Genomic DNA, 27,564 nt, shown 5'->3' with positions numbered 1-27,564 from the left:
TTTATAGTATTTCCGTCGGTTAGGCGTCCTTGACTCATGCGGCCAAGAAGCTATGCCCGATTGTTACTTTCGGACGTAATTCAGTCCGAGGCCGAGAGTGGGGAAGGATATTTAAAGGATACATGGCACATGTAAGCAGGATGGATGGTCATTTTGATGCCGATGAGGCTAACTAAGACATTAGGGCTAATAATACAACATTGACATAAACATCATGGCAAACACGAATAAAACAGTGTACACAGGTAAAACCACTAGCTCTTCATACCCAGGGCGTCTGTGAGGCCCCCAAGACCCAAGCTGCCCAGCAATCGATCAATTCCCAGTCCTCCAAGTAGGCCATGGACCAGCGGCCCTAATCCAAGGCCTTCGAGCAGTCTGCCGACCAGACCCAACACGCCCGTCAGGAGAAGTCCAACGGCGGCGATGATCTGGAACAGCGGCTCGCTGAGCAATCCCCACAGCGGGTTCAACTCCTTCTTCGCATGCGGCATGTCAGCGATGCGCTTCTTGCCGTTGTCGATCGTCTGCACAACCGTGTCGGTCAGCTCCTTGAGTTGGTCTGCGAGCGCATACTCGGCCGGCGTGGCTTCATGAGAGGCGGCGCGTGCCTTGGCCGTCGCAGCGATGCGACCGTCGGGGTCGAGAGCCCGGACCGCGCCATTGCATTCTTGTAGGATGTTGCCGCCCTCTTCGAGGAGAGGCTTGACCTGCTGGACGAGGGCTTCTTCGTCGAGCTCCTCGCGGGGAGTGCGGTCTGCTTTGTCGACGTGCTGGTCATCTAGTTAGTATCGAAATGTATTTTGTCAGGGGAAAGGCAATGTTCATACCTCAGAGATCATCTTGCAAATCGGACGCATGCGATCCAATGCCTGCGACACAATGGTGCTCATCTTCTGCGCCAGCTGACGGTCCTCCTCGGCCTTGCGCTGCTCCTCCTTCTCCGCCTCTGTTGGGCCCTCGGGCTCGGGCTCGGGCTCGGGCTCGGGGATGTTCTCCAGCAGCGTACACTCTCCCAATCGGTTGCCGTCGTTGTCGACCACGTACCCGTTGTCGTCGATCTCGCGTCCGACCAGCGTAGCCAGGTTCCCCGCGGTGAGCTTCCCGATCAGATTCCCATCGGTATCGCGCACTTCGCCTTCACGGGTGACCTTGCGGCCGGCCATGGGACTGACATTGCGCGGCTTAGACTCCGGCTGCCAGCGCTCCGCACGACCAATTCCATTGCCGTTCTTGTCGAGAATGTCGCCATCCTCGTCAACGGGGCGTCCAAGCAGTCGCGCCGCATCGCCTTCGACAACGCGCCCGATCACCTGTCCGGTGGAATCAGCGACGACCCCCTCGGCGCCAACAGTTGCGCCTTCGAATCCAAAGAACGGACCCTCAGGCCTCTCCTGTTCAGCACCGGGGATCAGCTCCGCGCGTCCAATGACATTGCCGCTGTCGCCCCAAACTTGGCCCTGTCCATCGACGCGTCGACCAGCTAGCCGACGACCATCGCCCGAGACGATCCGGCCGACAACAGTACCGTGCTCATCAACGACATTTCCGGCCTTGTTGACCGTCTTCCCCTCAAGGATAGACAGATCCTGCTCCTCAGGCTGCGGCTCCTCCTCTTCCTCCTCCTGATACGGCTCGGCCCTCCCCTTGGAAGTTCCGAACCGATCAACGATATCACCATCATCATCGACAGCGCGACCGCGCAACGCAGACGCATCACCCTCCACGATGCGCCCGACAACCATACCCCGCACATCCTGGACTAGCCCGTTATCACCAACGACCAGGCCTTCCAGACCAGCGAACGGACCCTCGTGCTTCGTCTCGCGCTGGTCCTCAGGGATGGCTTCCACGCGACCTAGCACGCGTTTGCCGTCATAGATGCACCCGTCTTCGCCGTCGATGGCCCGTCCCGCAAGCTCACGGGGGTTGCCCTCGACGACGCGACCGACAGGGAACCCATCCGGGCCGATGACCACCCCTGTCTTGTTCGGTGTCAGACCATTGAGGATAGAGAGGTCAACCTGCTGCGGCTCAGCAGGGGTTTCGTCATTCTGTTCAGCCTCCTCCCCGGTGGGATCCGCAGAGGTATCGTCATTCTGTTCAGCCTCCTCTCCGGTGGGATCCGCAGAGGTATTGTCGTTCTGTTCTCCCTCCTCCCCGATGGGATCCGCATTGCTAGCAACAGGCGTCGCCTGCGAGGCAGACGGCGGCGGCGACGTAGGCTTATCGAGGGTATCTCTCTTGTCGTCTACTGCGACGCTCTCACCGGGCGCAAGGGACTCCCTGCGCGCGTCGACGTCCTCGTCCGACAACTTCAGGTTGTCCAGGTCCTTCAGACCCGCCTCGTAGTCCTTGTTCTTATTGCTGCTGGCGCTGCCGGCGTTGCTTCCTGTCACGGCTTGCTTGACGCTGCCGAAACCCTTGGCGAGACCGCTGCCGAGGCCCCAGCGCGAGCCCGAGGCTTGCGACTGGCTGTCGTCTGGGGTGGGAGAGGGCAAGTCGCGCTGGTTGGGACTGTCGGTTTCAGACTGGTTGGTATCAGGCTGGTCGGTGCGGTTTTTGCATTCGGTGGGGAGGGCGCCGGGAATGTGGTAGTTTGCGGTGGAGGATTCGGGGGGGTTGATATGTTGGCTTTGGTTGGACATTTTCGATATTGTTCAAGGTTCAAATGTAGTCGAGTATTGAAGTACAGTGTTGAGTGTATGAATGGATATGGGTATAATATGTCTTGAAGAAGGGTATAATATGAAGTAGATAGTAAAGCGATATCAAACAAAGCAGACCTGAACAGCATATATATAGATCAACTTCATCAAACGATGTCATACCCCATAGACGTCATCGCTATCCAGGATCCTCTCCATCTACTGACAAGAATTATACCTAATATCCATATACAAATCAACCAACCAGACAAGAAATTCATGTCGATCGGCTAGCCACCCGATAGATTAAGTGGCCATTCTGGAAGCAAGTGGCGGACCCACCTTCGTTTCGGGGGGACGCTATTACATCACTGGGTCCTGTTTACTATGTGGTATGCTGTCCGTGCACTATCAGAGAATTAACCCAAGGATAGTATTAAATTGAAAGGATGGGTCTGTGTAGCCTGTGTAGGTCATTGTGTACCTCGACGACCTCATAGAGAGTCTTATTCTGGTTGATAGCCCCGCAACGTGGACAGGGATAGACGCGCTCAACCAATCGGTGAATAAATCGACCCTTCACTGAATTAGATACTATATTATTCTTCCACCTGAATGTAAATTAAAGTAAAAATCGAACAAGAAAGTGGCCCTGAAAAAACCAAAGAGGCAAGACAAAATGACGTAGAGGCAACGCGCAAGCACCAGCAAATAGGATTAGGGCTTGGGCATATGAACCCTGGTTCTGACTCTCTCCTGACCCAGCAATGGCATTGTAACTATGGTTGACAGTTGAGTAAGCCAGTCCACTTGTTCAATCAGGATTGTCGATTCGAAGACTTTATATTAATGATCTCATCTGACAGTTGAGCCTGTGGTTGACATGGATGTGATATTGTAGGCTGTGGATGGAATGATGGTGGATCTGACGTAATGAGTCTATGTATGGTTCTTGGTTTATACTTTCTATATTCTATCATAATCTATAGGGAGATGAGATATTGTGCCTGGTTGACTGCATTTTGTAGGCAGGTCATAATTTCAATTTGTACTCTGCACATGGAACCTTCTTTGCTGGATATCAACATCATGGAACCCACATGGGACTATGTGAGAGGAACAGTCATAGCCATGTGGTTCTTTCTCTCAACGGGATACCATCCGCCAATGAACTTCATAATTGAATTTTATTCTGGTCAATTATCTGGAGCTGATACTGAAATAGAGCCAGTCGGATGCGTTGCCATCTGAGCAGTGAATCAATAAATTATTCTGTAAATAGCATGGTCTGTCTAGGCGAATAGTATATTACTTTGAGAGAATCGAAATTCTATCCCATGGTTCAGCGGACTGTTCCTGGATGGATTTTGCTTTAGGGTGTAGGTGTTTTCTTGCTCTGTATATCTTCAGCTCACAGAGTAGTTTGTGGATATTATGCTGTATCAGCACCTTTCTAAACCACACGCATATGCATTAGAGCGCCTTTGTAAGCTAGGTAAGTAATGCCAGCCCATTCTTTTGAGCCCGGATTTGGATCAGAAGGGTTTTCACGCTCTCCCCTCGTCGGTCTTGAGATAGCTGGATTCCGTGTCGTTTTATACGGAGCTCGGATATCGCCGCAGGAAGGCACAATAAGACAGTGTAGCTGACCATGTTGTTCGCAATTCTAAACCAGTTTTTTATTGGCAGTCACCCAAAGAAAGCGGCCTTGAGAACATGTGACCCTTATAAGTAGAGTAGGGAAATAGTTCAATATCAGTCATGGAATCGGCGCAGCCGGAAGAACAGTGACCGGGATAAACTCCCATCCTTGACGCCCGGAGATTCCTAGATGGCGTAGACACGGCACCCGACTGTCGGCAAAGCGTGTTGCTTTCCGCTTCTGCACACAGGATACGCACATGGACCCCTCGTCATCGGCTACCGGGCTGGAGCATAGTTTCCGCAGTGGTGGTAATGAAGGATTAGACTCCCACAAAGTGCTTAGACTACCTGCAAGCTCACCTTCACGGTTACCTTGACGAACGCGGGATATGAGAGTTGCGATATGAGGGACATCTCTTCTCGGGATATCATCATATGCCACATTGTCACTGATAGGGTCTGGAAGTATCAGCCACTGCAATCCAACAAAGGCGGTAATTCTGGCCACTCATGGTCAATGATCGGGTTGAAGCATAGCTCCTGCGGCAGTAGTAATGGAGAGTCAGACTCCCACAGTGTACTGAGGCTGCCCGGAAGTTCCCCTCCACGGTTGTATTAGCCAAGGTGGGAAGGACATCAGACCGGTCACTTTTATCTCGGCCACCTCATCATATCACAACTGGTCCTTAGCTGTGCTTGGTAGTATGTTTACCCTTGTGCATTTTGATATAGGTGTTTTTGCAGACAGGCCACCGACAAGCTGTAAAAGATGATGTATATATCGAGATATAAGCCGTATCAAGCCGGGTTGAAATATGAAATCGGTATTTTCGTGCGATGGCTGTCAATATATATAGACATCTAATAAATAAGCTTCATTAATACTCTGACACGCTCATGGAAGGATAAAATATCTTACTCGGGTATATGTTTAGCTCATAATCCCCATACGTGCTATGATAGTAGGAGGACATTGGAAATGGTCAAAATGGAGATAGATTCCGATAATTCTTATATACTATACGAAGGTTGCGAATAGTTGCAAGGTTGTAAGAAGTCAAAGTACAATTTAAGCAGGAAAACCCTGCAAATCAGCTGACGTGTTGACCGATTGCATGTCTCACAGTGCCTTCACATAACAAGATCAAAGACTGTCAGGAATGGTCAAACATCCTACCATTCAGCGAAAATTATATATGGCGAACAATGTGTATCCTGACAGGTTCATAACCCCGCACCATGATCTGCACACATTATTCCTCCTTAGGATTGTCTGACATTCAACTACTTCTTTACGGTGCCAATTTGGTTTGTTGTGCTTCATTTCCCATTCACTGGCAGCTATAATCACTAACCACTATACTGGTAATAGCTGTTTGCTGGATATAAAGTGAAAGAAATGCCTGAATCACTCATTGGCATCTTCTGCACCTTTCCAGTGTCATTTGAGGTATGTCTACCGATTTACACCCTGACTCATATATTCTTTCTCATTTTGAGACAGACTATATCATCAATTATACAAAAGTCCTACAAAAAGAGCGCCCAATTACTTTCTCCACCATCTTTACTTGTTTTGTTTGATACAGACAAAGACACTCTCAATCACTACACCACTGATTCAGTGTCTCCCCTACCGATCGACTCAACCCCGTCACCGTTCATAGGATGGAGTACCTCAGATATCACTCGTTTTTTACGCTCCAACGCCACCGGAACGGTCATCAATGACAGCCTATTTCTGTTGGCGGACGAAACAACTGCCACGGATGGAGAGAGCCTTCTCCTGGTGCAAGCGGACTATAGCCGGCAGGAGCTATCGCTCGAGAGTGTGCGTCTATCAGCGGAGTGTGTCAATTCTGCGTCGGTGGCCGTATCAATTGGATCTGGTGATGTCCGAGAGTTGCAAAGTACAGTGCATTCAGATGGGGTATTCAGGTACGGGACTCCCCCAGTACAGGGCGGTACAGCGCCGAGGAAGCAGCTATAGAGGCTGTTCTCTTCTATGCTTTAACTTTGGACGTTTTTCTGTTCTCATCTTAATTGCTAGTTGAATTTGATTGAGAGTCTGCTTCTATGAGAGGCTCGGTGTATATTTTGATATATCGAGGTGTCCCTCGACTGATCTCCGACGGTAAAATCACCTGTTTACATTTGATCGATATCTTCATCATACCTGGTGTTGGGCAGTGTGAAGAATCGACCCCTGTAAATTCCCCGCTCGGTGCAACCCAGAAAAGGATTCTAGACCCGACAGGTCATTACATATTGGCCACCCTCCCGGTGACCCCGCAGGCTAAACAGAGTGCCGATATAGGTTCCTTACGCCGAGGAAACCGATTGGAGGTGAATTAGCCGGCCAACGATCCCCGTGGGGAGCCCAGGTATTTAGCCTGTGTGAGCACTTGATGAGAATAGATTCTCCATCACGAAGGACGAGCTATTCCAATCGAATGGCTCGCGAATATTGACCACCTGTAGACATGAACAGGCTGAAATAAATCGAGACCCGGCCATGGAATATTCATCCGGATACCATGCCAGTTCCACACGTGGAATCCCCAGATCATCTGCAGCTCAAGCTGAAGAATTATCCCAACTGGGCAACGATCAACCGATCAGCCTAAATCGCATCCTGAAGCAAGTTCGTCGATCACCAGGGTATAAATACAGTGTTCCCTATCGAGTTACGATCAGCATCTCCATCATCTTCAACAAAGCGCAGAACAATTCTCTACCATGGTTTCCTTAACCCCGATTATCCTCGCAGTCTCCGCTGCCGTCGGAGCTCTCGCAGCACCGGTGGAAGCCCCCGAGTCGTCCCTCAACGAGACATTCGCCGTGCAGTCCACCCCCAGCTCGACCGGCTGGAACAACGGCTACTACTACTCCTTCTGGACCGACGGCGGCGGCGACGTTACCTACACCAACGGCGCTGGAGGTCAGTACAGCGTCAATTGGAAGGACGTGGGCAATTTCGTCGGCGGCAAGGGCTGGAACCCAGGTAGCACCAGGTATCTGCCCTAGCCCTACTTACCCCCCAGACAAGCCACTAAGTGATATCAACAGAACGATCAACTACGGAGGCAGTTTCAACCCCAGCGGCAACGGCTACCTCGCTATCTATGGGTGGACGACCTCCCCCCTGATCGAGTACTACGTCGTCGAGTCATACGGCAACTACAACCCCGGCAGCGGCGGCACCTACCGCGGCACGGTGAACAGCGATGGCGGCACGTACGATATCTACACGTCAACCCGCTACAATGCGCCGTCAATTATTGGTACCGCGACCTTCGAGCAGTTCTGGTCGGTGCGTAAGTCCAAGCGCACGGGGGGCAGCGTCACCATGGGGAATCACTTCAACGCGTGGGCGGGTTTGGGGTTAAAGTTGGGGACTCATGATTATCAGATCGTGGCCACGGAGGGCTATCAGAGTAGTGGCTCCTCGTCAATTACGGTTTATTAGTGCTGTTTCCATGCTTGTTGTCATTGTCATGTGGTGGTGGGTGGATAGGTAGGAGTGTTCTGGGATATAGCATGACATCAGTGATGGGCTTTACAAACAGTCTTGAATATTATGGTAGTTAATTCATGATATGAATATAGGTGTTGCTACATATTAGATCCAGGGGTTAAATTAATATTTTGAGCTGTGGACGACTACATGTAGCCCTAACTCGTTGTTATAACACCACCCTCAATCATTTCTTTCCGTCCTGAAGTCCACGTCACATTGAGAATTTGGAATGGACTTAGACTGTGAAGAAATACAGAAGTCTCTTCTCACCACACATTTGTCGAAAAGTAGGCAGGTACTCCGTCAAAGATCCTACTATGCTATTCCTGTCTATCAAACTAATTATCCCCGATATTCCTGAAGCAACCTAATCGGGTTAGTCTGGTCAGTGATCGGATACGAGATGATCTTCGACTTTGGCTTCACTTCATCTTCGTGTCAACAATTCATCACCATTCAGTCTATGGTCACAGAATATCGAAAGATTTATTCTAACCTACATCCATGAAAATATCTCATAATCAACGCACTCAAGATATATACTAAACCCCACGCGCTTCCATCGCCCCTCGCAAGGTCTTCTGGAACCCAAACACATGCTCAGGCGACAGCATCGTGTAATGCGCCCCCGCCACCGAATGGAATCGTGGCTCGGAGCGTGTGAAGTCACTCCACTTGCTGAGATGCTCCTCGAGCCACTGCTGTTTGGATGACGCCACCACCGCCAACGGGATGCAGTAGAACACGTCCATGCCCGCGATCGAGTCGAGGGGATCGTAGTCACACGCCATGCTCTGCATCGCAAAGGCTAATTGTGCCCATTTGATGAGGGCGGGCTGAGATAGGGCGAGCTCAATCATACGCTCAGGTCGCACATTCTCCATTATTTTGTCCATCGCGTCGTCTTCACCTGCCCCCTCCAGCTCGACGGACAGCTCGCGCGACCGTTCCTCAGTCATCAAGTCGAGAAAGAATGACAGATGCAGGAGACACTCGGTGAAGTCGAGCTGACGCATGCGGAACTTGATGTGCGGGGGGAGATTGAACGAGCCTACAAACCGGACCTCATCACCGTTCCGCTCCAGCACCTTGGCCACCTCGAACGCGAGCATGGATCCGTACGAGTACCCGGCGAGTGCGTATGGACCCGTCGGCTGTTTCTCCTTGATGGCCGTGTGGTAGGTTCGGATGACTTCGTCTAGGTCTGAGAACGGCTTCTCTCCCTCGTTGAAACCCCGCGCCCGCAGCCCGTACACCGGACGGTCGGTGATGAACTTGGCCAGGTTGAGGAAGACCATGATTTCGCCCACTCCCGGGTGCACCAGCCACAGGGGTGCCTTGTCGCCGCCACTCTGGAGCGTTACGGCAGGGCTGTACTCGGCTGTCTTGCCGGCTTGGCTCTCCTGCAGGGCAGCAGCCAACGCACGGACGGTGGCCTTGGTCATGAGCGTGATCATCGGGATCTCCTCGACCAACTCCAGATGTTCCTCAATGTTCTTCTTTAGCTTGATGAGCTCGATCGACGAGATCCCCATGTCGAAGATGGGCGTCTGGACGTCGAACTCATCGGGCAGTGGCAGCGATGCCGTAAATACAGCCAGCAGTTGCCGTTCGAGCTCGGTCTGTGGCGCCTGTCGCGTGGCGGCGCGATATAGCGTGATCATCTCATGGTTGACCTCCTGGTACGTCTTGTAGTCGCCCTTCTCATAGGCTGTCTTTATCTTGCTCCGCGACAGCTTGCCCAAGGCCGACTTTTGCAGCATCGACGCGTCTAGTGGCAGAATTTGCGGCCGTGAACCTGTCGACATCAGCACCATTTTGGCGATGCGGTCCGCCGTCTGGGCCCGAGCCACCATATCTTCGGGGTTGTACGTCGGCAGGTACACTAGGAAGATCTCCTCTGTCTCCCCACCTGGCGGGAACGACGAAAAGCAGCAGGTGAAACTAGGTGCTAGCCCTGGGATGTGTGCCTCGTCGATCGCACTCTCGATCTCGGACGGGTTGTACTTCATCCCATTGACGATCATCGTCTCCTTAGCGCGCCCCATCAGTGTCAGGTACCCGCGCCCGCAGATCGTTGCTCGGTCCCCCGTTCTGAACCATCCATCGCTCGTGAAGGAAGCCTCGGTCGCTTCCGGATTGTTGAAGTACCGTTGGAACACCACGGCGCCAGATACTTCAAGGTCCCCCGTCGCGCCCGCCGGGACTGGCTCGTTTTCATCTCTCGTCACCCGCATCTGCATCCCGGGGATGCAGCGGCCGACGGATGCAAATGGCAGGTTATTCTCTAGATCATACTGTGGACACGCCTGACTATAGATAGACCCAGCGCATGTCTCCGTCATGCCGAACCCTGGCACGATGACATTGCGGGGGACCCCGAAAGGCGCCAAGAGAGTGGACACCTCGTCGCAGGTCTTGGTCACGTTGGCCTCGCCCCCGGACACAATATAACGCAGGCGGGACAAGTTCCAGCCGAACCCACCGGGCGGCTGGTGCTGAAGCACGGAGCGCACCTTTGCTAAGAAGAAGTTAGGAGCAAAGGTGCGCGAGACGGCATGTCGGTCGATCAAGTCCAGGAACAACGTCACGTCACCCAACATGTCCGGTGGTTGCACATGCACCTGGTTCTGCTGGGCGTGCATGGCGTTTAGATGGATCTCCGTCAGTCCGGCTACGTGGTCCAGCCCGACCCAGTTCATCAGCGCCGTGTCTTGGGGGACGGACAACGCCCACGACTTGCCCGCCACCGCAGCCAGGATCTGCTGATGCGCGAGTGCCACGGCCTTGGAGTTGCCGGTGCTTCCCGACGTGAGCATCAGCACTGCGGTGTCGCAGGGATCAGCATCCCGGTAGTGCGAGCGACGCTCGGCATAGGGGGCCTTGTCTAGGTCGAAAGAGTCGATAGCGACAGGGTGGATGGCGTCTTGGCCCGCGAACTCAGAGAGCAGATTCGATCTGGTGAGACACCCAGGGTCCATGAGCGTCTTGGACAAGTGCTCTAGGTGCGCAGTGCGGTGGGCCACATTGCTCGAGAACGCCGTGGACATGGCTGGCGTGAACCCGCCTAGCTGGGCTGCCCAGAACCAGAGGATATTGTCCCAATGGCTTTTGAAATGCAGCAGAAGGACGGACCCAGGCCGGAAGGCATCGTTGGATCGAAGTATCCAGGCGGCCTTCTGAGCCTGCTCCAGCAGCTGGGCATATGTGCATATGGTGGGGGTCCTGGTGTTTCCCAAGGGGTATGAAATGATTTTGCCAGTATTTTCCTTCGAGGACACAGCCTCTAGGAGATGTTGAAGATTGCGGAAGGACATGAGGAATCTCAATGCAGGGTTGAGCCGGATTTGAGATTTGAGGATTGTCTGAGAAAGCGAACTGCAGTGGGCCCAGTCTATATAGTAAGGGCCAAAGTGGTAGTAACGAGGTGCGATGGAAAGGAAATGCGCTGTGAAGCCAGATTCACAACTGTTCTGATGTCAAAAATTTGCCACGCTTTTATATGCTGTGCTCCCCATAGCCAGAATGCCACGGACCCTGATATCGGACTGCCCCTCCTCCTCGTGGAACCCATCTGACTCTCCCCTCTCTCAGCTGGACCAGAAGAACACAGCTCTTCGAATACACAACCCGGGACAGTTGTGAGCACTCGCCCGTTGATTCGTTCAAGGGGTGTCTTTCCATATGGTTCAGTCACTATCACCGGCACTGTAAGTCCGGGTCTGTGGTCATGATTTCCCTGCTGATGCTGAGTATCCCATCGCCAGGCTTCCCTGGGACCACCAATTACGTTCGTCCGGCTTTCCCCTGGTGTGGATGAATGGATCAGGCATCATGATAGTGGACGACAGTGTTCGCCGGATCAAGTGAGACCCAGGTTAACGTGATACGGCATAGTAGTGGGCAAATCCCGTTATTCGACGATTGCTCGTGTTTGCGGTGTCTCATACAGCACAGCATGGTTGTAGAAGCCATTTCAGTCTATTAGCATCTCAACTGGAGCATGTTTTTTGAACCCTGCTCACTGAGCATACTACTAGAAAATGTGCGACGGAGCGGACTTTTCCCCCCGGGGCTGGCTGACCATATCTCGACACTTTGCACAGACCCAAACATGATCCCATCTATTATGGAAAAGAGGCAAGACTGATACCGCTCAGTTATACTTCAGGTGATCCCTTCACATCATTGTGTACGCCTCAGGACATAAAGTTTCTGAAAACTGAAGCGGTCTGCCCGCGGTATCATATGCGTGCCGCCCCAATGGGACCCGACAGTCCACCAAGCATTCCCTTCACATGTCGGAATTGCTTTCCAGACACGTTTTTGACAAACATGCAATAAAAAGAAATAAAAGTAAAAAAGAAAAGGCAAAATTGAAACCAAAAATCTACCATATCACCTAGTCACCTTGCACACACGCAATTCCTACCGTGATATCTCACTCGACCAAACCCTCTGTATGATGATATAATTAATCCCTGCTGGATCGACACGACAAAAAAAGCAAAGCATCCTAGTTTCGTGCGACGCCTCCCGTCCCTGAAGAACCCAACTGCAGGGAACTTTCAAGATGACAATCTTCGGCCAAGCCGCGGAAACCTATCAGGGTGAGATTCTGCATGCACGCTGACACCTCAGGCTCCACCGGGCGCTCTGACGATTTCCGTTGACATCGCTCCGACCATCCAGCGTTGGGTTAGCTCTTTCTGATCTGGTCGACTTGGACTGTCTTGACTCCTATCGAGGCCCACCAGTCCTGGTTTGGTGGCGCTCTGACAGTCCAACGTGAGAGTCATGACTAGATGTTACTCAGAACCTGCTCAGGAGAAGATTCTCCCACTTTCCTCCCTTTATAAACGTTTTGATACACGCTATCTCTACCCTTGATACTCCTGTCCGCACATGCATCGCTACATCTGACAAATCGCTCCGGAAATCGCGCATCGCACCCACTGCCAACATGACAGCCCGTATCGCTTTCATCGGGATCGGCCAAATGGGCCAGGTAGGTGATAGAAGTCTATTAATATTACATACATATCTGACATCTATAAGGGTATCACCACGAACCTTGTCCAGCACGGAATCTTCTCCCGCCCGCTCACCATCTACAACCGTACCAAGAGCAAGGCCGAAGACCACGCCGCGCGTATCGGCAACTGCCGTGTCGTCGACACCGTCGAAGAGGCAGTCGCCTCGTCGGATATTATCTGGTCGTGTCTGCAGGACCAGGGTGCTGTCCAGAGTGTCTTCGATAACGCTCTGGTGCATAATATCCGAGGCAAACTCTTCGTTGATAGCTCGACTATCGGGCCCGAGAGTACAAATGAAATCGCGAGACGGGTGATCGCCGCTGGGGGGGAGTTTGTCGCTATGCCTGGTATGATCCTTCTTGAGGTGATGTATTTTCCTCTAGGATAAATTAAGAATACTCACTGAGGAGCGCAGTGATGGGTGAACCCAAAATGGCCCACAAGCAAACGCTCACCTGTATCCCGTGCGGAAAAGCCGAATCAGTCGATCGCATCCGTCCGTTTCTCCAAGGAGTGTATGTACTGTCTTTAGGACCTGACACTTATCACTCCAACTAACACCCACAGCATCTGCCGCAACATCGTCGACCTCAGCGGCGAAGAACCCGGCACAGCCCTCCTCCTCAAACTGATGGGCAATGTGATCATCCTCGCGACGATGGAAACCGTCGCCGAAGTAAATGTCTTCGCCGAAAAGTGCGGCCTCGGCGTCCGCAACATGAACAAGCTCATGACAGCACTGTTCCCCAACCCCCCTCATGCAGCATACAACGATCGTATGTTAAGCGGTGACTACCACCGGACTACCGTGCGTCTCCCTCCCTCCCACTCAGTGACATATAACAATCGAGCTGACCTCTGCCAACCGGCACTTGTATATACAGCCCATGGTCGAAGTGCAAATGGCACTCGCACTCGCTGAAAAAGTCAAATGGCTCGCCCACAGCTGCGGCGCATCGATCAAGATCTACGATATCGCATGCGATCATCTGGAGACGGTGCTGGAGCACGAGGGGCCAAGAGGCGATGCGATCGGCATTTACGGTGCCGTGCGTATGGAAAGCGGACTGTCTTATAAGAATGACCCTGAGCCATTGGACTAGACACATTCTTGGTTATTACTATCTAGGTGGGGCTTCCGCGTGGAGCAGAATGCAAGCAGGTGTTTATTTGAATTTAGGGTTTGAACGAGTTTGGAACTGACCTCCTTATGAGTGCTTCATCTGCTGCATATGAATAATTAATCTGGAATTAGCCAGTCATGTTTCAACTTTGTCTGCGTGTATCTAGGCCGATTCGTGGTGATGAACTAACATAATTTGATAAAAGCCTTCTTGGCGGACGCCACCCCTGTATCCTTGGAAAGGGAAACTTGTTTTCTTTAACCTCAGACGTTATACCGATATACAATCATTTAAAATGTTCGTTTCTCTCCTATAGTCTCGCTTGGTTGCTCGTAGGAGGTACTCTTCTCTGTTCTATGCGAAAAGCTGGCTATACCTACTATAGTAACATTCATATGCAGACTTTGTCGTATTCTGATCCATCTCAAGGAACATCACCCCAAGAAGTGTGTTCGAAGATAGTTGCCAGAACATGTCCAATCAAGATCTGCAGAAACCACCCAGTAGGAAAATGAAGATCAACAGGGATCCCTAGTATCGGACTCCAATACTGTCCATGGTCCTCCCCGGGTTATATCAACCACGTAGCATACAGCCCCCTTTATATTGTCCACAAAGTCCGACAGACTGCGTAATCTGGATACTCCCATCAACATCTACAAACATCTACTCATAGTGCGCGCTTGGATGTCGTGACGACTGTATACCTGTTACAGTATTGATCGTCGGATGGGCCACATGGTGCATACGTGTTAGTCGTAATGGGAATGTCCGAAAGGGGAAAGGGCATGCGGTCGAGACAAATAAGCCCTAATCTAGATGATCCTTGGTTTGGCTTGTGAATGATTCTTGTGTCTGGAGAGCTGAGATGGTGTTCTTTGATTAAGGGATTGCTGTGGTATCCTTGTCTGTCGTATGATCAGCTGGGTGTAGTACTAGAGAAGTAGTGAATGTGAATGGAGGGTAGGGCGCTAAGTAGGTGGTTCAGAAAATGGATTTTGTTCAAACACAAATCTATAACACCTTATATTTACAGTATACATGGCATATTAGAAGGAGAGAATGAATGTGTGTAGTAGTAAATATGGCGGTCTTGTTCCATTAATCCCGCGATATACATATTGCATGCGAATTACTGCTGTCTAAATAGTATTTTAGTCTGACTACCCAGGTACTCAAACAATATAACCAGTTACACCTGAAGTATAGTTGTAGTTTGACAATGATTGCTCTTCAGTCAGATGATCTAGGAATTTCAATGTGTAATGGGATGTACTACCACCTGGCATCATATGGTCTGAGCAGGACATGTTCTACCAATTCTTAGATCGTTCTATCTTGCTATCGGGTTAGGGCTTGGTCCGGCCGGCCCTACACCAGTCTTTGACAACCTTGCATGTCTTGAGAATATATTGATTCACGAACAAACTATCCAGTAGCCTTGCAGTATAATTGTCCAGATCATGCAGTGCTCATGTCGTAAACTCTTAAAGCACGAAGCGAATCCCGAAGTCCATAAGTGAGTGTTTCTGGATGGGAAAGAGTTTCCGGAAGGTTTAACTTGAAAAGTGACTCGGGTTGGTTCTATCCAACCCATGATGATGTTATTCAAGTACGTCTGTCAAACTGGCTGGTCATCTGTCAGATGTTCTCGGAAATGATGACTGGGTTCTTGGGTTAATATTACGCATCTTTCTGTGGCATCATTAAGATTGTGACATCGGGGATAACCGGTTGCAAATCGGGGATTTCCTGAGTCCCTTGAGTACGATTGAACTTACGAGATATCAGCAGGTGGTACAAACAGATCTCAATGGTTACCGGAGAGGCCGACTGCACATGAAAACTTTTTGAGGCTTTTTAGACTGGGGAGGGCACAGACTGAACATGACCTAGCATCCTTGCACGAAATCGCCATTATGAACATGGCTCTCAGGAAATCATTCCATATAAGCCCAAGGCTTCAGGGACAACTCTTCCATCTCTAGACACAAATATGAGAGCCGAGTATCAACCAGGCACGTCCAACAAAACACCCATGCACCACCCGCAACTGCACGGACATGATTTGTCCATCAGCAGCAAATCAAGTCATCTCGTATCATCCATGGGCGTCATCCGCGCTAAACCCTAAAGATGATGAGATTCGAAGCCTCACCTCAGCACCGGTGTGACCCGTAAGCAAGCCTCATTTACCTCCGTCAACAAGTCCAAACCACATCCTACTCCCTAGACAGCAATCATGACTCCCCACCCCATCACCGATCGTCCGACCTACAACCCCCTCGCAGCAGAGCACATTGCCCGACGCCCCCAAAAGCCCATCGAAATCGTCGACCCCGACCCAACCTGGCCAGCCAAGTTCGCTCTCATCGAGTCACGCATCCGCTCCGCCCTAGGCAATGACAACCTAGTCTCCGTCGCGCACGTCGGATCCACCAGCGTGCCGGACCTCCCCGCCAAAGACGTCATCGACGTGGATATCGTCGTGCCCGATCCCGACGCCGAAGACCGCTACATCCCCGCGCTGGAGGCCGCCGGGTTCCAGTTCCTGTTCCGCGAGCCGGCCTGGCACCGGCATCGGTTTCTTTATCTGAAAGACCCGTACGCGAATGTGCATATTTTTGGACCCGAGGGGCCGGAGACGATCTGGCATCGGATGCTTCGGGATTGGTTGCGTACGCATGAGGATGATCGAATCACGTATGCGGGGGTGAAGCGCGAGGCGGCGAGAGCGAGTCGAGAGGGTGGAGAGACGGTCATGCAGTATAATGATCGGAAGGAGGCAGTGATTTTGGATATCTTGCAGAGGGCGTTTGAGGCTCATGAGAAGTTGGAGAGTTGATTCATTTGTCATTTATATCTTCCTTTTTCTTCCTTTTTCTTGCTTTTTTTTGTTTTTCTTCTTTGGACTGGAGCCAGGCATAGAGTATGAGTAATATCTTTGTTTGAGAATAAGCAGCTTATAAGATCGTAAGTAGCATGCTGTTGGTCATACTGACAGTGGGATGTCTATTTACCGTCAACTTATTATCAGTGCGCTAGATTGGTATGGGCATCATGCAAGGTGATGTCTGTGATTTAAAAAAAAAACATGAGCCTGAGTAGATAGGACGCCCTGTGCTGGAGATAAGACTTGATGAAAAGTGAAGAGTGTGATTAAGAACTCTTCTCTGTTGAAGTGATAGTATCAGAGCAGACTTGGAGAGGTGAAACAAGTTCAAGAAACAGACAGTGAAGAAAGACCAGTGAAGTGATAAAACTCCCTCAAAAAGACTCAACAGGCAAATGAAAAAGTGATATCAGGTTAATAGATCCTACACATTCTCCCTATCATCTATTCTTTAGTCTACAACCTCTCTATCTTCTGAACTTACTTCTCTACTCACCACTCCTACATCTACCGCACCTAACATCACAATCTAAACCTTCAGTCTACAGACTCTACTCTACCAAATCATCACTTTCAAACCACCCAACATGCGCTGGTCGCCGGAAGTTGAGACTACAGTAAGCTCATCCCCATCCAAAACAAACCACAACAATCAGCAATACTAACACTACACCACCCAGATCCTCAAAACCCTCTTCAACACCCAGACCTTCACTATCGATCTCAACAAAATGGTCCAACACTGGCGTAAGTCCGCCCTCTACTGCACTATACCATACTATACTAATAATGCATAGCCGGCGATGACAAGCCTACCCTCAAGGCTCTCGAGTTCCAACTCGACAAGTACCGCAAGACCCCGAAATGTGACAACACTGTGACCTTTACCAAAAGTGCCGGAAAACGTGCTGCTGGTTCGAGCGCTACTTCTACTCCTGTCCGCAAGAAGCGCAAGGTTAAGGGAGACGGCGATGTTGTGAAGAAGGAGGATGAGGCCGATCATTTGGAGCCTGCTTAGGGGAGCTCTTCTTGTCTTTAGTGGATAGCCATGGTTGAGATAAGGGAGGAAGACGCGATGTGGTTTGCTCTTTTCAAGTCTCTTTGTTTTTTTTTGAGGTGGGTCTGAGGGTCTTTTTTCTCGATATGATGTTTTTCCGGTCGTTAATAAGGAAATAACAAGCTTGATTCTGAATCAAACCATGCTGGCTTTATAAGCCTGATATTCTATGAAGATTCTCCCAGCAGAGTCTATCCATGCTTCATACAGCTTGTATATTTGTCAGGATCAAGTGCGGATACGTCTACATTGGTAGTTCTCTCTCATCGTGTTCAGGAAATGCAATCATGATGCTTATATGATACACGTTAACTTGTTTATCTTCCTGTCACTGGAGAAGGGTATCCAATCAAGTATAGAAGAGATTACCTCGCGGTCGAGGATTCAATTAACGGGTTGAAATTCAACAGCAGTGGCACAAGCAAACAGGTATTACTATAGACCAGCCAGTACTTATCCAAAACCCGACTCTATATTAACTGCGCCCAACAACATTGAAGCCATTGAATAATATACTCAACATTTAACTGCTCAGATAATAATACTCGTAATCCAAATATATGCCAATCCCCTACTAATAGCCAACAAAACCATCATCCCAAAGGTAACGACTGTATCCTTCCACACGGACTATATCTAGCACCTTCACAAAATCCACGGGCCTTCCAGTAGAGAAGCCAAGTCCCACAACCCTGCAGAGACCAGAGACTCTTCATAGCTTTCATCGCCAATGATACTGTTCATCTTATTGTACCACACTGGAAACACCCGAACCTGCTCGCCCTGAGACCCACCACCTGCCCATCGGCAGGCATAGACAGGCACAGCGGGATTCTTGCATAACGAATTATGGCTCCCAATATGCGGTCCCCAGTCGTACCTTTTGAAATCTAATCCTTTAAGAGGAAGTTGGGAGAGCGTTGAACGTTTCTTCTCGGTGGCAATGTGACGGAATGCTTCTTCCACCACGAATACATCGAACCAAAGATCTTCCACGAGAGGGACTTCTGAGACGGGTCCGTGGTCGAAATCTGTATTAATTTCAACGTACTGCAGCCGAGGAAATTGAGATATTGCCGTGAGGGTATCGTACGGCTTTCGGTAGTTAGCATGTCCCCTCCCCCACGCGCGAAGAGGGACTTACCAATTGGTCCCCGACCTTCAAATGGATTCCTAGTCGGTGTAAGTTGGGTAAGTCGGAAGCAAGATTGCGTATATTGTGACTAGAAAGATGACAATCATTGCGCACCCTAAACCCCAGTGTATATGGCGTCCCGCGGAATCGAAGCCGTTGCAGGTGGCTGCCATGACGGGAGACCACAGTTGGTAAGATACGCTTGGACAAATTATATCCGGTAAAAGCTGTGAGACAACTGACTTCTGATAGGAATGGGCCCAGTCGATTAGATACCTGCCGGGTTTCACGGTAGGTACTACAATTGATACGTATCGCCAGAGACGTCAAGCCTGCGACGCAGCCGGTCAGACAAGTCAGCAAGTCCATAGTTTCTAGGGAGCCATCGAGCCCCAAATGTCGTAGGGTGTCATGCTGCACACACTCAGCCCATCCATCTGTCTGTTGGGGGTGGAAGGAGATATTGGTGAAGCAAAGTGTGCGGACAGGGGGCATGATTTCCCCCGGTCTTGGAGAAAAGACATATGAAACCGGATCTCGATGGTCTATATACGCCATTTTGATGCTTAGACGGTCGAGGCAGGGAAGAGCAAAGACAACCGGTCTCACCGCATCCACCTGCGCAGCGGTATAACAATTTACCTTGAGGGAGCGAATAGCCACGCAATTCAACAACGAGGGTGATCGGGTCAGGGAGTTTATCCTGCCTTTGTAATACAGCCGTGGCACTGGATCGCGAGAAGCAAGATCGTTTAATAGTGAATCAGAAAACAGAAAGCCCACACGCCACCTGTAGTCGACAGATTAGCTTACTAGCTCACATCGGACACTGTGGGGCCCTACCCAATAGTTTGTAGCTTTGTTAGCCTTTGAATCAGAAATTGCAGCAAGTATGTGTCTTCGCCTGGGTCGTACTGAAAGCCCGATACAATGAGTACGCGAACACATTCGCAGATTGTCACATTATCGTTGGACAGCATGTCTCGCAGTATCCAATGTCCTGTGTTCCCTTGTTCTGGGAGAAAATGAAGGTGGATGGAATAAAAGAGAGCAGGCAATGTGACGTGACGGAAGTAACGGCAGGATCGGCTTAACGCTTTTAATGTTGAGCGCGAATTATATTGCATCTGAGTGTATAGAAACCATTCTTAAAAGATTTTCCCTATCAACAGAGATCGAAACAACTTACATAGCCTGTGATGTGGTACCATATCTCCAATGGGAGCCGCATAACCATTTCTAGGCCATCCCCAGACATCATAAAATAGAGGGAATATTAGACCGAGTGGGCTCTACTTCAAATTGAATGAAGTGGTGGTTATTATTTTAAGAATAATATTCTGTAAGTTTGAAGCAATCTCTCGAAAACTCCAATACTGATTTGAGCAGCGTCATTCGGGTCAATAAAAATAATCCAGATGTGTGCTATGCGATCCTCTATTTATGATCCTCGAAAGGTCCACCATGAGCCACAAGAGCATTGGAGCTGCTTCCTTTTTCATCCACTGTTACGATCCTTAGCGGAAGTTGCGACCCTTTCGTTGGTTTCCTGTCCTTCTCAGCTTAGGAGAGATAAATGAGATTTTCTAATTCGACCACTACACCAAAAGGCCGAACGACCGTTTGGAAGGGGTTGACCTGGCTGATATCTCCAGCACTTCATAAGCTGTTTTAACACGTAGTCGGGCTACCCAAGCTCAAGCCAGGGTTAACAGGTTGTTTCAAATGATGACTTTGACAGGTCGTCGACGTTCGTCATCCCGAAGGCCACCGACAATAGCTGGGTTCACAAGAAGACACCTCGCTTCAGTACTCGGGCTGAAGCATTTCTCTACAAATGCCTTTATTACCTGAACAAGGTTCCAAATCCCACCCTTTGAGACTACAGTGCGCTCATATACATCCTGCAATGCATCGAACTGAAGCCACTCAGTCCCCGCGCCTTCATGGACATGCCCGAATACATGTAACCGCGGACGAACACGCCAGAGCTCTTGTAGCAGATGCACACAGCCAAGATTCAATAGATCGAGATGTGCTCGAGGCGGGCCGTGCGTTACAAGGATATCGATATCATCCGGTACCTTGCCTGACCAGATATCCTGGGATCGAGGATACTGGAAGGCCCAGTTACCGTGACGGGGTGAGTTTGGACTGCCGTAAATATGTAGATGGCGCCCGTTATCGCATGTAACGGTTGTTTCTGCGTCTTGGAGGTACGTTACATCCCTCCAGTTGATTAGTTCCCCCCAGGGCCTAGAGGTACACGTTGAAGACGCATGACCAGCTACATGGGGGAAATTGGCGTCTAGACACAGGTCATGGTTCCCGGCAATAACGACTTTAATTGTGTGTGGCTGTGCGTGTAGCCAGTCCACTGCTGCTTGTAGCTCCTTCGGAGATCCAGACTGGGTCAGATCTCCAGCGTGAATGAGGATATCGCCATCTGGAAGAGCCGGTTGAGAGTTGTGCGTGTCGGATATGCAAACGACGGAGACAGGGTTAGTAAGTGGTTGGGCGGGGATTACTTGTTGCCAAGTATACACCTTGCGTGCGAGGAAGACACAAGGCTGGCTGAGAAACTGCTGCCAGGCCGATGGGCGCGGGCGGTTGAGGAAGGCGTCTAGCGGAGTAGTGTTTTTGTTGCCAAACAGGGACATAATCGTCTGTCACTAGTAATTTATCTTTGAATGACAGAGGTAATGAAGGTTATTGAATGGCATTGAAGAGAGGAATTGCTCAGCGCCAGAAGCTCGAATAACAAAAAGGGATCGGATGATAGTTAGACCGAGACGCAAGGCCATTCCTATTTAGACTAGTATAAGTGTAGACATTCCTCACTGGACCAGTATACATGTGTAGGTAGATGGTAGATACTCGTGGGTTCGTGTTAGACGACTTGGTGTAGTCGGGTCTATCGGAGGCCGAATTGTCGTCGAGGCCTATAGATAAAGTAGCACGGGCGAGAATAAAACACCATGAAAGATGAATGAATAAACCATTAAAATTCTCATATAATAGTCATACGAGATAATATGACTCAACTATGTAGTTATCTTAACCTAGCGAGCAAGTCGGTGGACTTGATCCAAGCGCCTTTTGTTAAGTTCACCCTGTCCTCCATGCCCCAGAACATCAGCGATCTCACAGATATCGCGAGAGACTATCTCGTGAACTTCATCATTCATCTCATCCCAAAGATAGAAATTATTGTCAGACAGAAATAACTGCGTCAGACCATCGTCATCCTCCATAATTGGTTGTCCTGGACCAAGACCGTAGGCTTGCGCAACAAGCTGACCTCTTGCGTCGGTACCCTCCCATTCTGCGTAGAAGCCGTCGGCACGATCTGTAGTCCAACCCGGAGGAACAGTGAACTATTGAGAAAATAACTACATCAGTAACTTATATATCAACAGATCTAGGGATAATCTCACCATGGGCATGCTAGACATTTTGGTGGGTGACTTGGCGGGACAGCTCTTGGTCAAGCACAGGGTCTTCGGGAGGTTCGAGGGCTAAGAAGTTTCAAGCAACAAAATCTTGAAACATTCGATGCTCCACAATACTCACTGCTGATGAGGTGAGGCTGTTAGATGGAGATGTGATGGCAGTGGTGATTGTTGTATTGGCGTGGAAGCGTTCTACTTCGGCTTGAAAGTGATCCTCACGCTGTTAAAGAAGATATAAACCCTTCATTAGAGGGATTAAGTACATACGACCATAGGGTGTGGAGAACAGGGCTTCCCGTCCGCTCAGCCGTACTTAAGCCACACGCCGGCCGGTTAGTAGTATGGTGGGTGACCACATGCGAATCCCGGCTGTTGTATGTTTTTCTTTTTTCTTTATATTTTTACATATATTACTATTTCAGACATACCATTTTGAATATGTGCATCTAAATCCCCGAGATTAGAACTGTTTTGTAGAGACTTGGTGTTTTCTCTGACGGCAAAAAGTAGGCGAGAAGCCATCAAATCAACGATGCAGTGAGAAGACTGCAGTATGCGACCGGTCCCTGAGACGTTGTCCCAATATACGATGTTATCAAAGATAAGTACAAGCCGCACAAGCGTCATGGTCTCTTTTGTAGTGATCCAACAGATGTCTAGTTTGGACATTCCAACTAGGGGGTGCTATGGAACTATTGCCTCTTCATACATCCACTGAACTAGGTCTCATGGAGCCTGTCTCAGGAGCTCCTTAATTCTCAAAAGGCCGGCTTGATCGCCTTCAATTGTTTCCATCTGGTCCTTTCTCATCCATCCTTGTGTGTATCCACCGCCAAAGTCAACGACCCAGGCGTCCTCGTTCTCATCAATTAAGATATTCGCTGCTTTGACATCACCTCATACAATGCAAGCTCCGTTCAAACAGTTCACAGCTGCCGTCAATTGCAAGTCCCATTTCAGGCGTAGAGTCTATGGTGTTTCAGGGCCCAAAACGCACGCTAGCGTCTTATTCTGACAGTTGATCCAGGATAAGAGAAGTCCAATAATACGACCCTCTGACCGATCTCGGACGACTCCATACATGCGGGGTACTTTCACTTTCTCGTTCAAACCCAAGGTCTCGATACGTTTGTAGATATTCATCTCGTGAATGGCAGCCCTTTGGGCATCGTGATTAAGAAATAAGTTCGTCGGACGTTTGGATAAAATTTCATTCCGTTCAGAGACACAAAAACTGGATAGAAAGAACATAGAACCCAGTCATGAAGGTCGTGTTCAGCCTTGTCTGCAAGGTCATAGTCCTCGTCATTGCAAACTAAATCCAACAAGGCAGATAAGTTTTTAAAGAGATCGGAGATTGACAGAAGTTGGCAGGTGCTAGCTGTATGCAGAAGCATTTGCCTTTACACACAACTGTTATGCGTGCAGACTTGTCATTGCGATTGAAGAAAAACTCCTTCGGCCGCCAAAGTGGTGTTCGCACTGTCATCTGCAAAGAAGGGTATGAGAGTGGTGAGGAGTGAGGATTTTAAAAATGCAACAGCTTTAGTCTAGGGTTAGTGATGATAACCTGATGTTATGGTTGATTGCAGAAATTGGCAAGATTATTGTCATTTAAAAGAATCAGCTGATTATGGGATTCAGTCTACTAGTTTTTCATGTGTTAAATACCTAAAGAAAAGGTGAGCTAGGGAGATTTGTCTTACTAGTTATATGGGCTATCCCTTCCCTGCCCCCAGTCTTAGTCGAAGCTGACAACCACAGCAGTTCCAGATCTCACGCTCTAGTTTCAGCTCCCCACCTGAAACAAAAGCTATAAGCTCATATTCTAGTAAGATAATTGAACTGTTCCCTTCTCTTGACATGCATAGACCGCACTCACTTTTTTCACAATAGTGGTGAAAGGTGCATGTCTCAAATTATTATCTGCCAGAGGGTCTGATCTGACTAAAGTAGCAGTGAGAAGTGATTCTTGGTCTGGATATAGAGATATGTAAGATGCCACATGGAATGTTAATCGACTACAGTGGATCATTTTCCAGCTCACATGGTTGCCTTGCAGATATTGACCATAATACATAGATAAAACAGCATATCAGGTCAAAATCTGAGGACGCTCCAATATAGACAATCACTGGTTTTATTAGTATCCAAATTCTCTCTGAAAACTTCGAGGCATCTACCCAAGTAGTAACTGCGATCCATCACTGTCTCATCCAGAACAACCCACCTTTCAGACCAGCTACTATTCTCAATACTCATTGCGAAAGAATATCTATGATTGCCAGAATTTCTAAGGGTACCTACTTACGAATTTATATCAATATATTGCTTCCTAACTACATTGTTCCTACTAACTGCATACCCACTATCACATCTGGAAAGTGTTTACCTGGTAGATGGTATATTGTTTCGCAGATAAAAGCTTGCTCCAACATTATATACAAATACTAAGATCGAGGTTTACCAATGCATGTTCAATGATTCTTGCCAGACTGCTTGGCCGCCCAAGTTCATGATTCTTCCACACTCACCGGCTGTGGAGCTTTCTTATCATATTCAACACTTTGAGCGACCCTATTGAGAAAATGAAAAAATGAAAAAATGAAAACATGAAAACATGAAAAAAAGAAAGAAAACATACAACAGCCGGGATTCGCATGTGGTCACCCACCATACTACTAACCGGCCGGCGTGTGGCTTAAGTACGGCTGAGCGGACGGGAAGCCCTGTTCTCCACACCCTATGGTCGTATGTACTTGTTTCTATAAGAACATGTTTGTTATCTGGAAAAATAAATTCCAAAATACACCAGTTCAAGTAGGTAACCCTCTCTTCACTACTGTATTCACCAGTGCCAGAATAATTTAGTTCGTTCCAAATTCTATCGGTTTGGGACTTTTATTCAACAATTTCAAGGATAAACCGGGTGTTAATTATTTTTATGTTTTCGAAGGAAAGGTGGCTCATATGATAGAATGTCGAGAAAAGCATTTCAAATGAATATAATGTAATCTCAAAATATATATAAACCCCGCAATGGTTAGGAATGTTATCAAATTCAAAAAGTCAATGCACGAGAAATGAGTTATATCAAAAGATGATACAAACAAACTGTTCCACCACCAGTATAGACTTACGCCTGGCGTTTTCTATCCTCAGGAACATAAGGTGTCTCGTACGGGCGCTCCGCTTGCGGAGTGATACGCCCCAAATGACGACGCTCGCCGGTAGTCCAGTCCAGCGTCGCAGAGTGTGCCGTGACCCGATTCTGTATACCGATTAGCCCTAACCACGAACGCACGCTTGCTCAGTAAAAGAGCTTACATCCCAAACAACGACTGTCTTCGGCGCCCATTTGATTCGCGCTTGATAGTCGATGCCCCGACTGATATGGGCTAGCAAGAAGGATAGCAGCGCATCGCTCTCCTCACGCTTTAGCCCGACAATTCTGCGGGTGACTTCATAAAAGGTAGTGTTAGCAGGGGCAATGGTATAGGAATTCTGGGAGAAGATTACAGCCAGAGTTGACGAAAAGCGCCTTCTCGCCAGTCACAGGGTGCGTCCGAACAACCGGATGTTCAGTTTCGATCGGTTCGCGCCGCACATGGCCTCCACGCTGGCGGCTGAACTCTGCCTGTTCAACGCCTGAGTGCACAGCCTTCAGCCCGTGAAGTCGCTCCTGGAGGGCGGGCGACAGGCGTCGGTAGGCCTCCACTTGGTCAGCGAACAAGGTATCACCGCCTACTTCGGGCCCGTCGAGCAGGTACAGGAACGTGGTCCCGGGCGGTTGCTTCTCGTAGGTCACGTCCGAGTGCCACGAGACGCTGCTGTTCTTCGACGAGATATACTCGTCCGTCTCCCAGACGTTGCCTGTCCGGTGAACGAGCTGGATTTCGGGATAGCCCTCGGGGGCCCCGCTGACGGGGTGGATGTGGTGGGGGCCGAAGTAGACGCCGAAATCGAGGGCATCTTGAATGGGCAGGTCGGCGAGGTCTTGGTTGCGGAAGGCGACGACCTTGCGCTGCGCGATGAGTAGAGCAAGCTGGTCCTTTGCGGTTGGGGTCAGCTTGCTTAGCTGGATGCCGGTCACCTCGGAGCCGATGGTGGGAGTGAGCTTCTGGATGGTAGACCCTTCTGGGAGGAGGTCTTTGAAAGAAGGGTCGGCGTCTTTGCCGTGATCGATGTGGGTGAAGGGCTCCAGAGGTGGGTATTTCTGGGAGTAATCCCACGTTGGGAGGTAGTGTGGATACTGTGGTCAAGAATGTGGTTAGCGATTTTATAGATGGAGAGATGTATGTGACGACGTACACTCGCCGTGCTTTGACCCCCTTCCTCGTCGATGGCTCTTCGCACTTTGGGCTTGTCATCGGCTGCTGCAAGGTTGGTCTTGATGGGGACGACCGTCTCGACACGGGCTTCAGCGACAGATGGTGCCATGTTGTTTGTATTGTGGATGTCAAAGTCGTGATAGATTTTTCTGATAGAGTTGCGGATTCTTGTCCTCTACGAGCATATTCTGGTTTAAATATGCATTTCCCCCTCCTTTATATGGTGTCATCATATCACAGGATCGCGTACACTGTCTTGGAGTACAAGTCAACTGATATTGTCGGAAAGAAACGTGCCGTGTACCCGTCATATCTGGAGCACATGCAGGGAATACCGAACTGTTAGTCCTATGATACAGAGGGAAATGCAGACGACTTAGTTGCAATGGCACGAACTAACATTCGGGATAACCACGAACCTGGTAGTATTGCGAGATTGAGATAGGGCTTGGTGAATGTCAGTATGGCGTGATATGATGCCAGTGACAACCCCGCAATGATTGATAATGAGGGAAATCAACGTTGTTGAATCACGATATTCATTATGCTCATAGTTTACTTCTAAGACACTCTTTAATGCAATATGCATTATTATCCAAAACTTGAGATTGTGATGGTTTCATATATCCAAGGTTATTGGCCTGCATTGTTCTGCATACATACCTAGGCACTCTAGGTTTAGCTTCAATGCTTTCGAATCCACTTGCTCAAGCTGATTAGTAGT

General features: G+C 49.4%; 7 protein-coding genes across 7 annotated transcripts; 3 read left to right on the top strand and 4 right to left on the bottom strand.

The window, feature by feature from the left end:
• Positions 1 to 125: 125 nt before the first annotated feature.
• Positions 126 to 2,737, bottom strand: BDW47DRAFT_102420 (LEA domain protein). Its single transcript, XM_024811869.1, has 2 exons — positions 831 to 2,737; positions 126 to 773 (listed from the first exon to the last, which is right to left on the bottom strand). Exons 1-2 carry the CDS (start codon positions 2,646 to 2,648, stop codon positions 255 to 257), a joined length of 2,337 nt encoding a protein of 778 aa, XP_024673810.1. The 5' UTR covers positions 2,649 to 2,737; the 3' UTR covers positions 126 to 254.
• Positions 2,738 to 7,031: 4,294 nt separating this feature from the next.
• On the top strand, positions 7,032 to 7,761 carry BDW47DRAFT_116305 (glycoside hydrolase family 11 protein; the record flags this gene model as incomplete). Its single annotated transcript, XM_024814908.1, has 2 exons — positions 7,032 to 7,306; positions 7,362 to 7,761. 2 exons carry the CDS (start codon positions 7,032 to 7,034, stop codon positions 7,759 to 7,761), a joined length of 675 nt encoding a protein of 224 aa, XP_024673809.1.
• A 544-nt stretch (positions 7,762 to 8,305) lies between these two features.
• BDW47DRAFT_102417 (acetyl-CoA synthetase-like protein) lies at positions 8,306 to 11,775 on the bottom strand. Its single transcript, XM_024811868.1, has one exon. The coding sequence runs from the start codon at positions 11,127 to 11,129 to the stop codon at positions 8,355 to 8,357; it is 2,775 nt and encodes a 924-aa protein (XP_024673808.1). The 5' UTR covers positions 11,130 to 11,775; the 3' UTR covers positions 8,306 to 8,354.
• A 1,000-nt stretch (positions 11,776 to 12,775) lies between these two features.
• BDW47DRAFT_124123 (NAD(P)-dependent oxidoreductase) lies at positions 12,776 to 13,951 on the top strand (the record flags this gene model as incomplete). Its single annotated transcript, XM_024816193.1, has 5 exons — positions 12,776 to 12,820; positions 12,871 to 13,195; positions 13,264 to 13,363; positions 13,416 to 13,656; positions 13,733 to 13,951. 5 exons carry the CDS (start codon positions 12,776 to 12,778, stop codon positions 13,949 to 13,951), a joined length of 930 nt encoding a protein of 309 aa, XP_024673807.1.
• Positions 13,952 to 16,214: 2,263 nt separating this feature from the next.
• BDW47DRAFT_124122 (GrpB family protein) lies at positions 16,215 to 17,883 on the top strand (the record flags this gene model as incomplete). The annotated part of the gene is made up of 4 exons (XM_024816192.1): positions 16,215 to 16,804; positions 17,407 to 17,482; positions 17,546 to 17,612; positions 17,663 to 17,883. 4 exons carry the CDS (start codon positions 16,215 to 16,217, stop codon positions 17,881 to 17,883), a joined length of 954 nt encoding a protein of 317 aa, XP_024673806.1.
• A 2,652-nt stretch (positions 17,884 to 20,535) lies between these two features.
• Positions 20,536 to 21,720, bottom strand: BDW47DRAFT_102413 (Metallo-dependent phosphatase; the record flags this gene model as incomplete). The annotated part of the gene is made up of 1 exon (XM_024811867.1): positions 20,536 to 21,720. The coding sequence occupies one exon, from the start codon at positions 21,715 to 21,717 to the stop codon at positions 20,779 to 20,781; it is 939 nt and encodes a 312-aa protein (XP_024673805.1). The 3' UTR covers positions 20,536 to 20,778.
• A 3,925-nt stretch (positions 21,721 to 25,645) lies between these two features.
• Positions 25,646 to 26,949, bottom strand: BDW47DRAFT_130618 (TauD/TfdA dioxygenase family protein; the record flags this gene model as incomplete). Its single annotated transcript, XM_024817144.1, has 4 exons — positions 25,646 to 25,780; positions 25,837 to 25,970; positions 26,029 to 26,761; positions 26,821 to 26,949. 4 exons carry the CDS (start codon positions 26,947 to 26,949, stop codon positions 25,646 to 25,648), a joined length of 1,131 nt encoding a protein of 376 aa, XP_024673804.1.
• Positions 26,950 to 27,564: the final 615 nt, after the last annotated feature.

The sequence above is a fragment of the Aspergillus candidus genome, assembly GCF_002847045.1.
Source record: "Aspergillus candidus strain CBS 102.13 unplaced genomic scaffold BDW47scaffold_11, whole genome shotgun sequence".
Taxonomy (NCBI): Eukaryota; Fungi; Ascomycota; class Eurotiomycetes; order Eurotiales; family Aspergillaceae; genus Aspergillus; species Aspergillus candidus.
The sequence above is the reverse complement of the archived record's forward strand: the minus strand, read 5'-3'. Positions and strand labels throughout refer to the sequence as shown.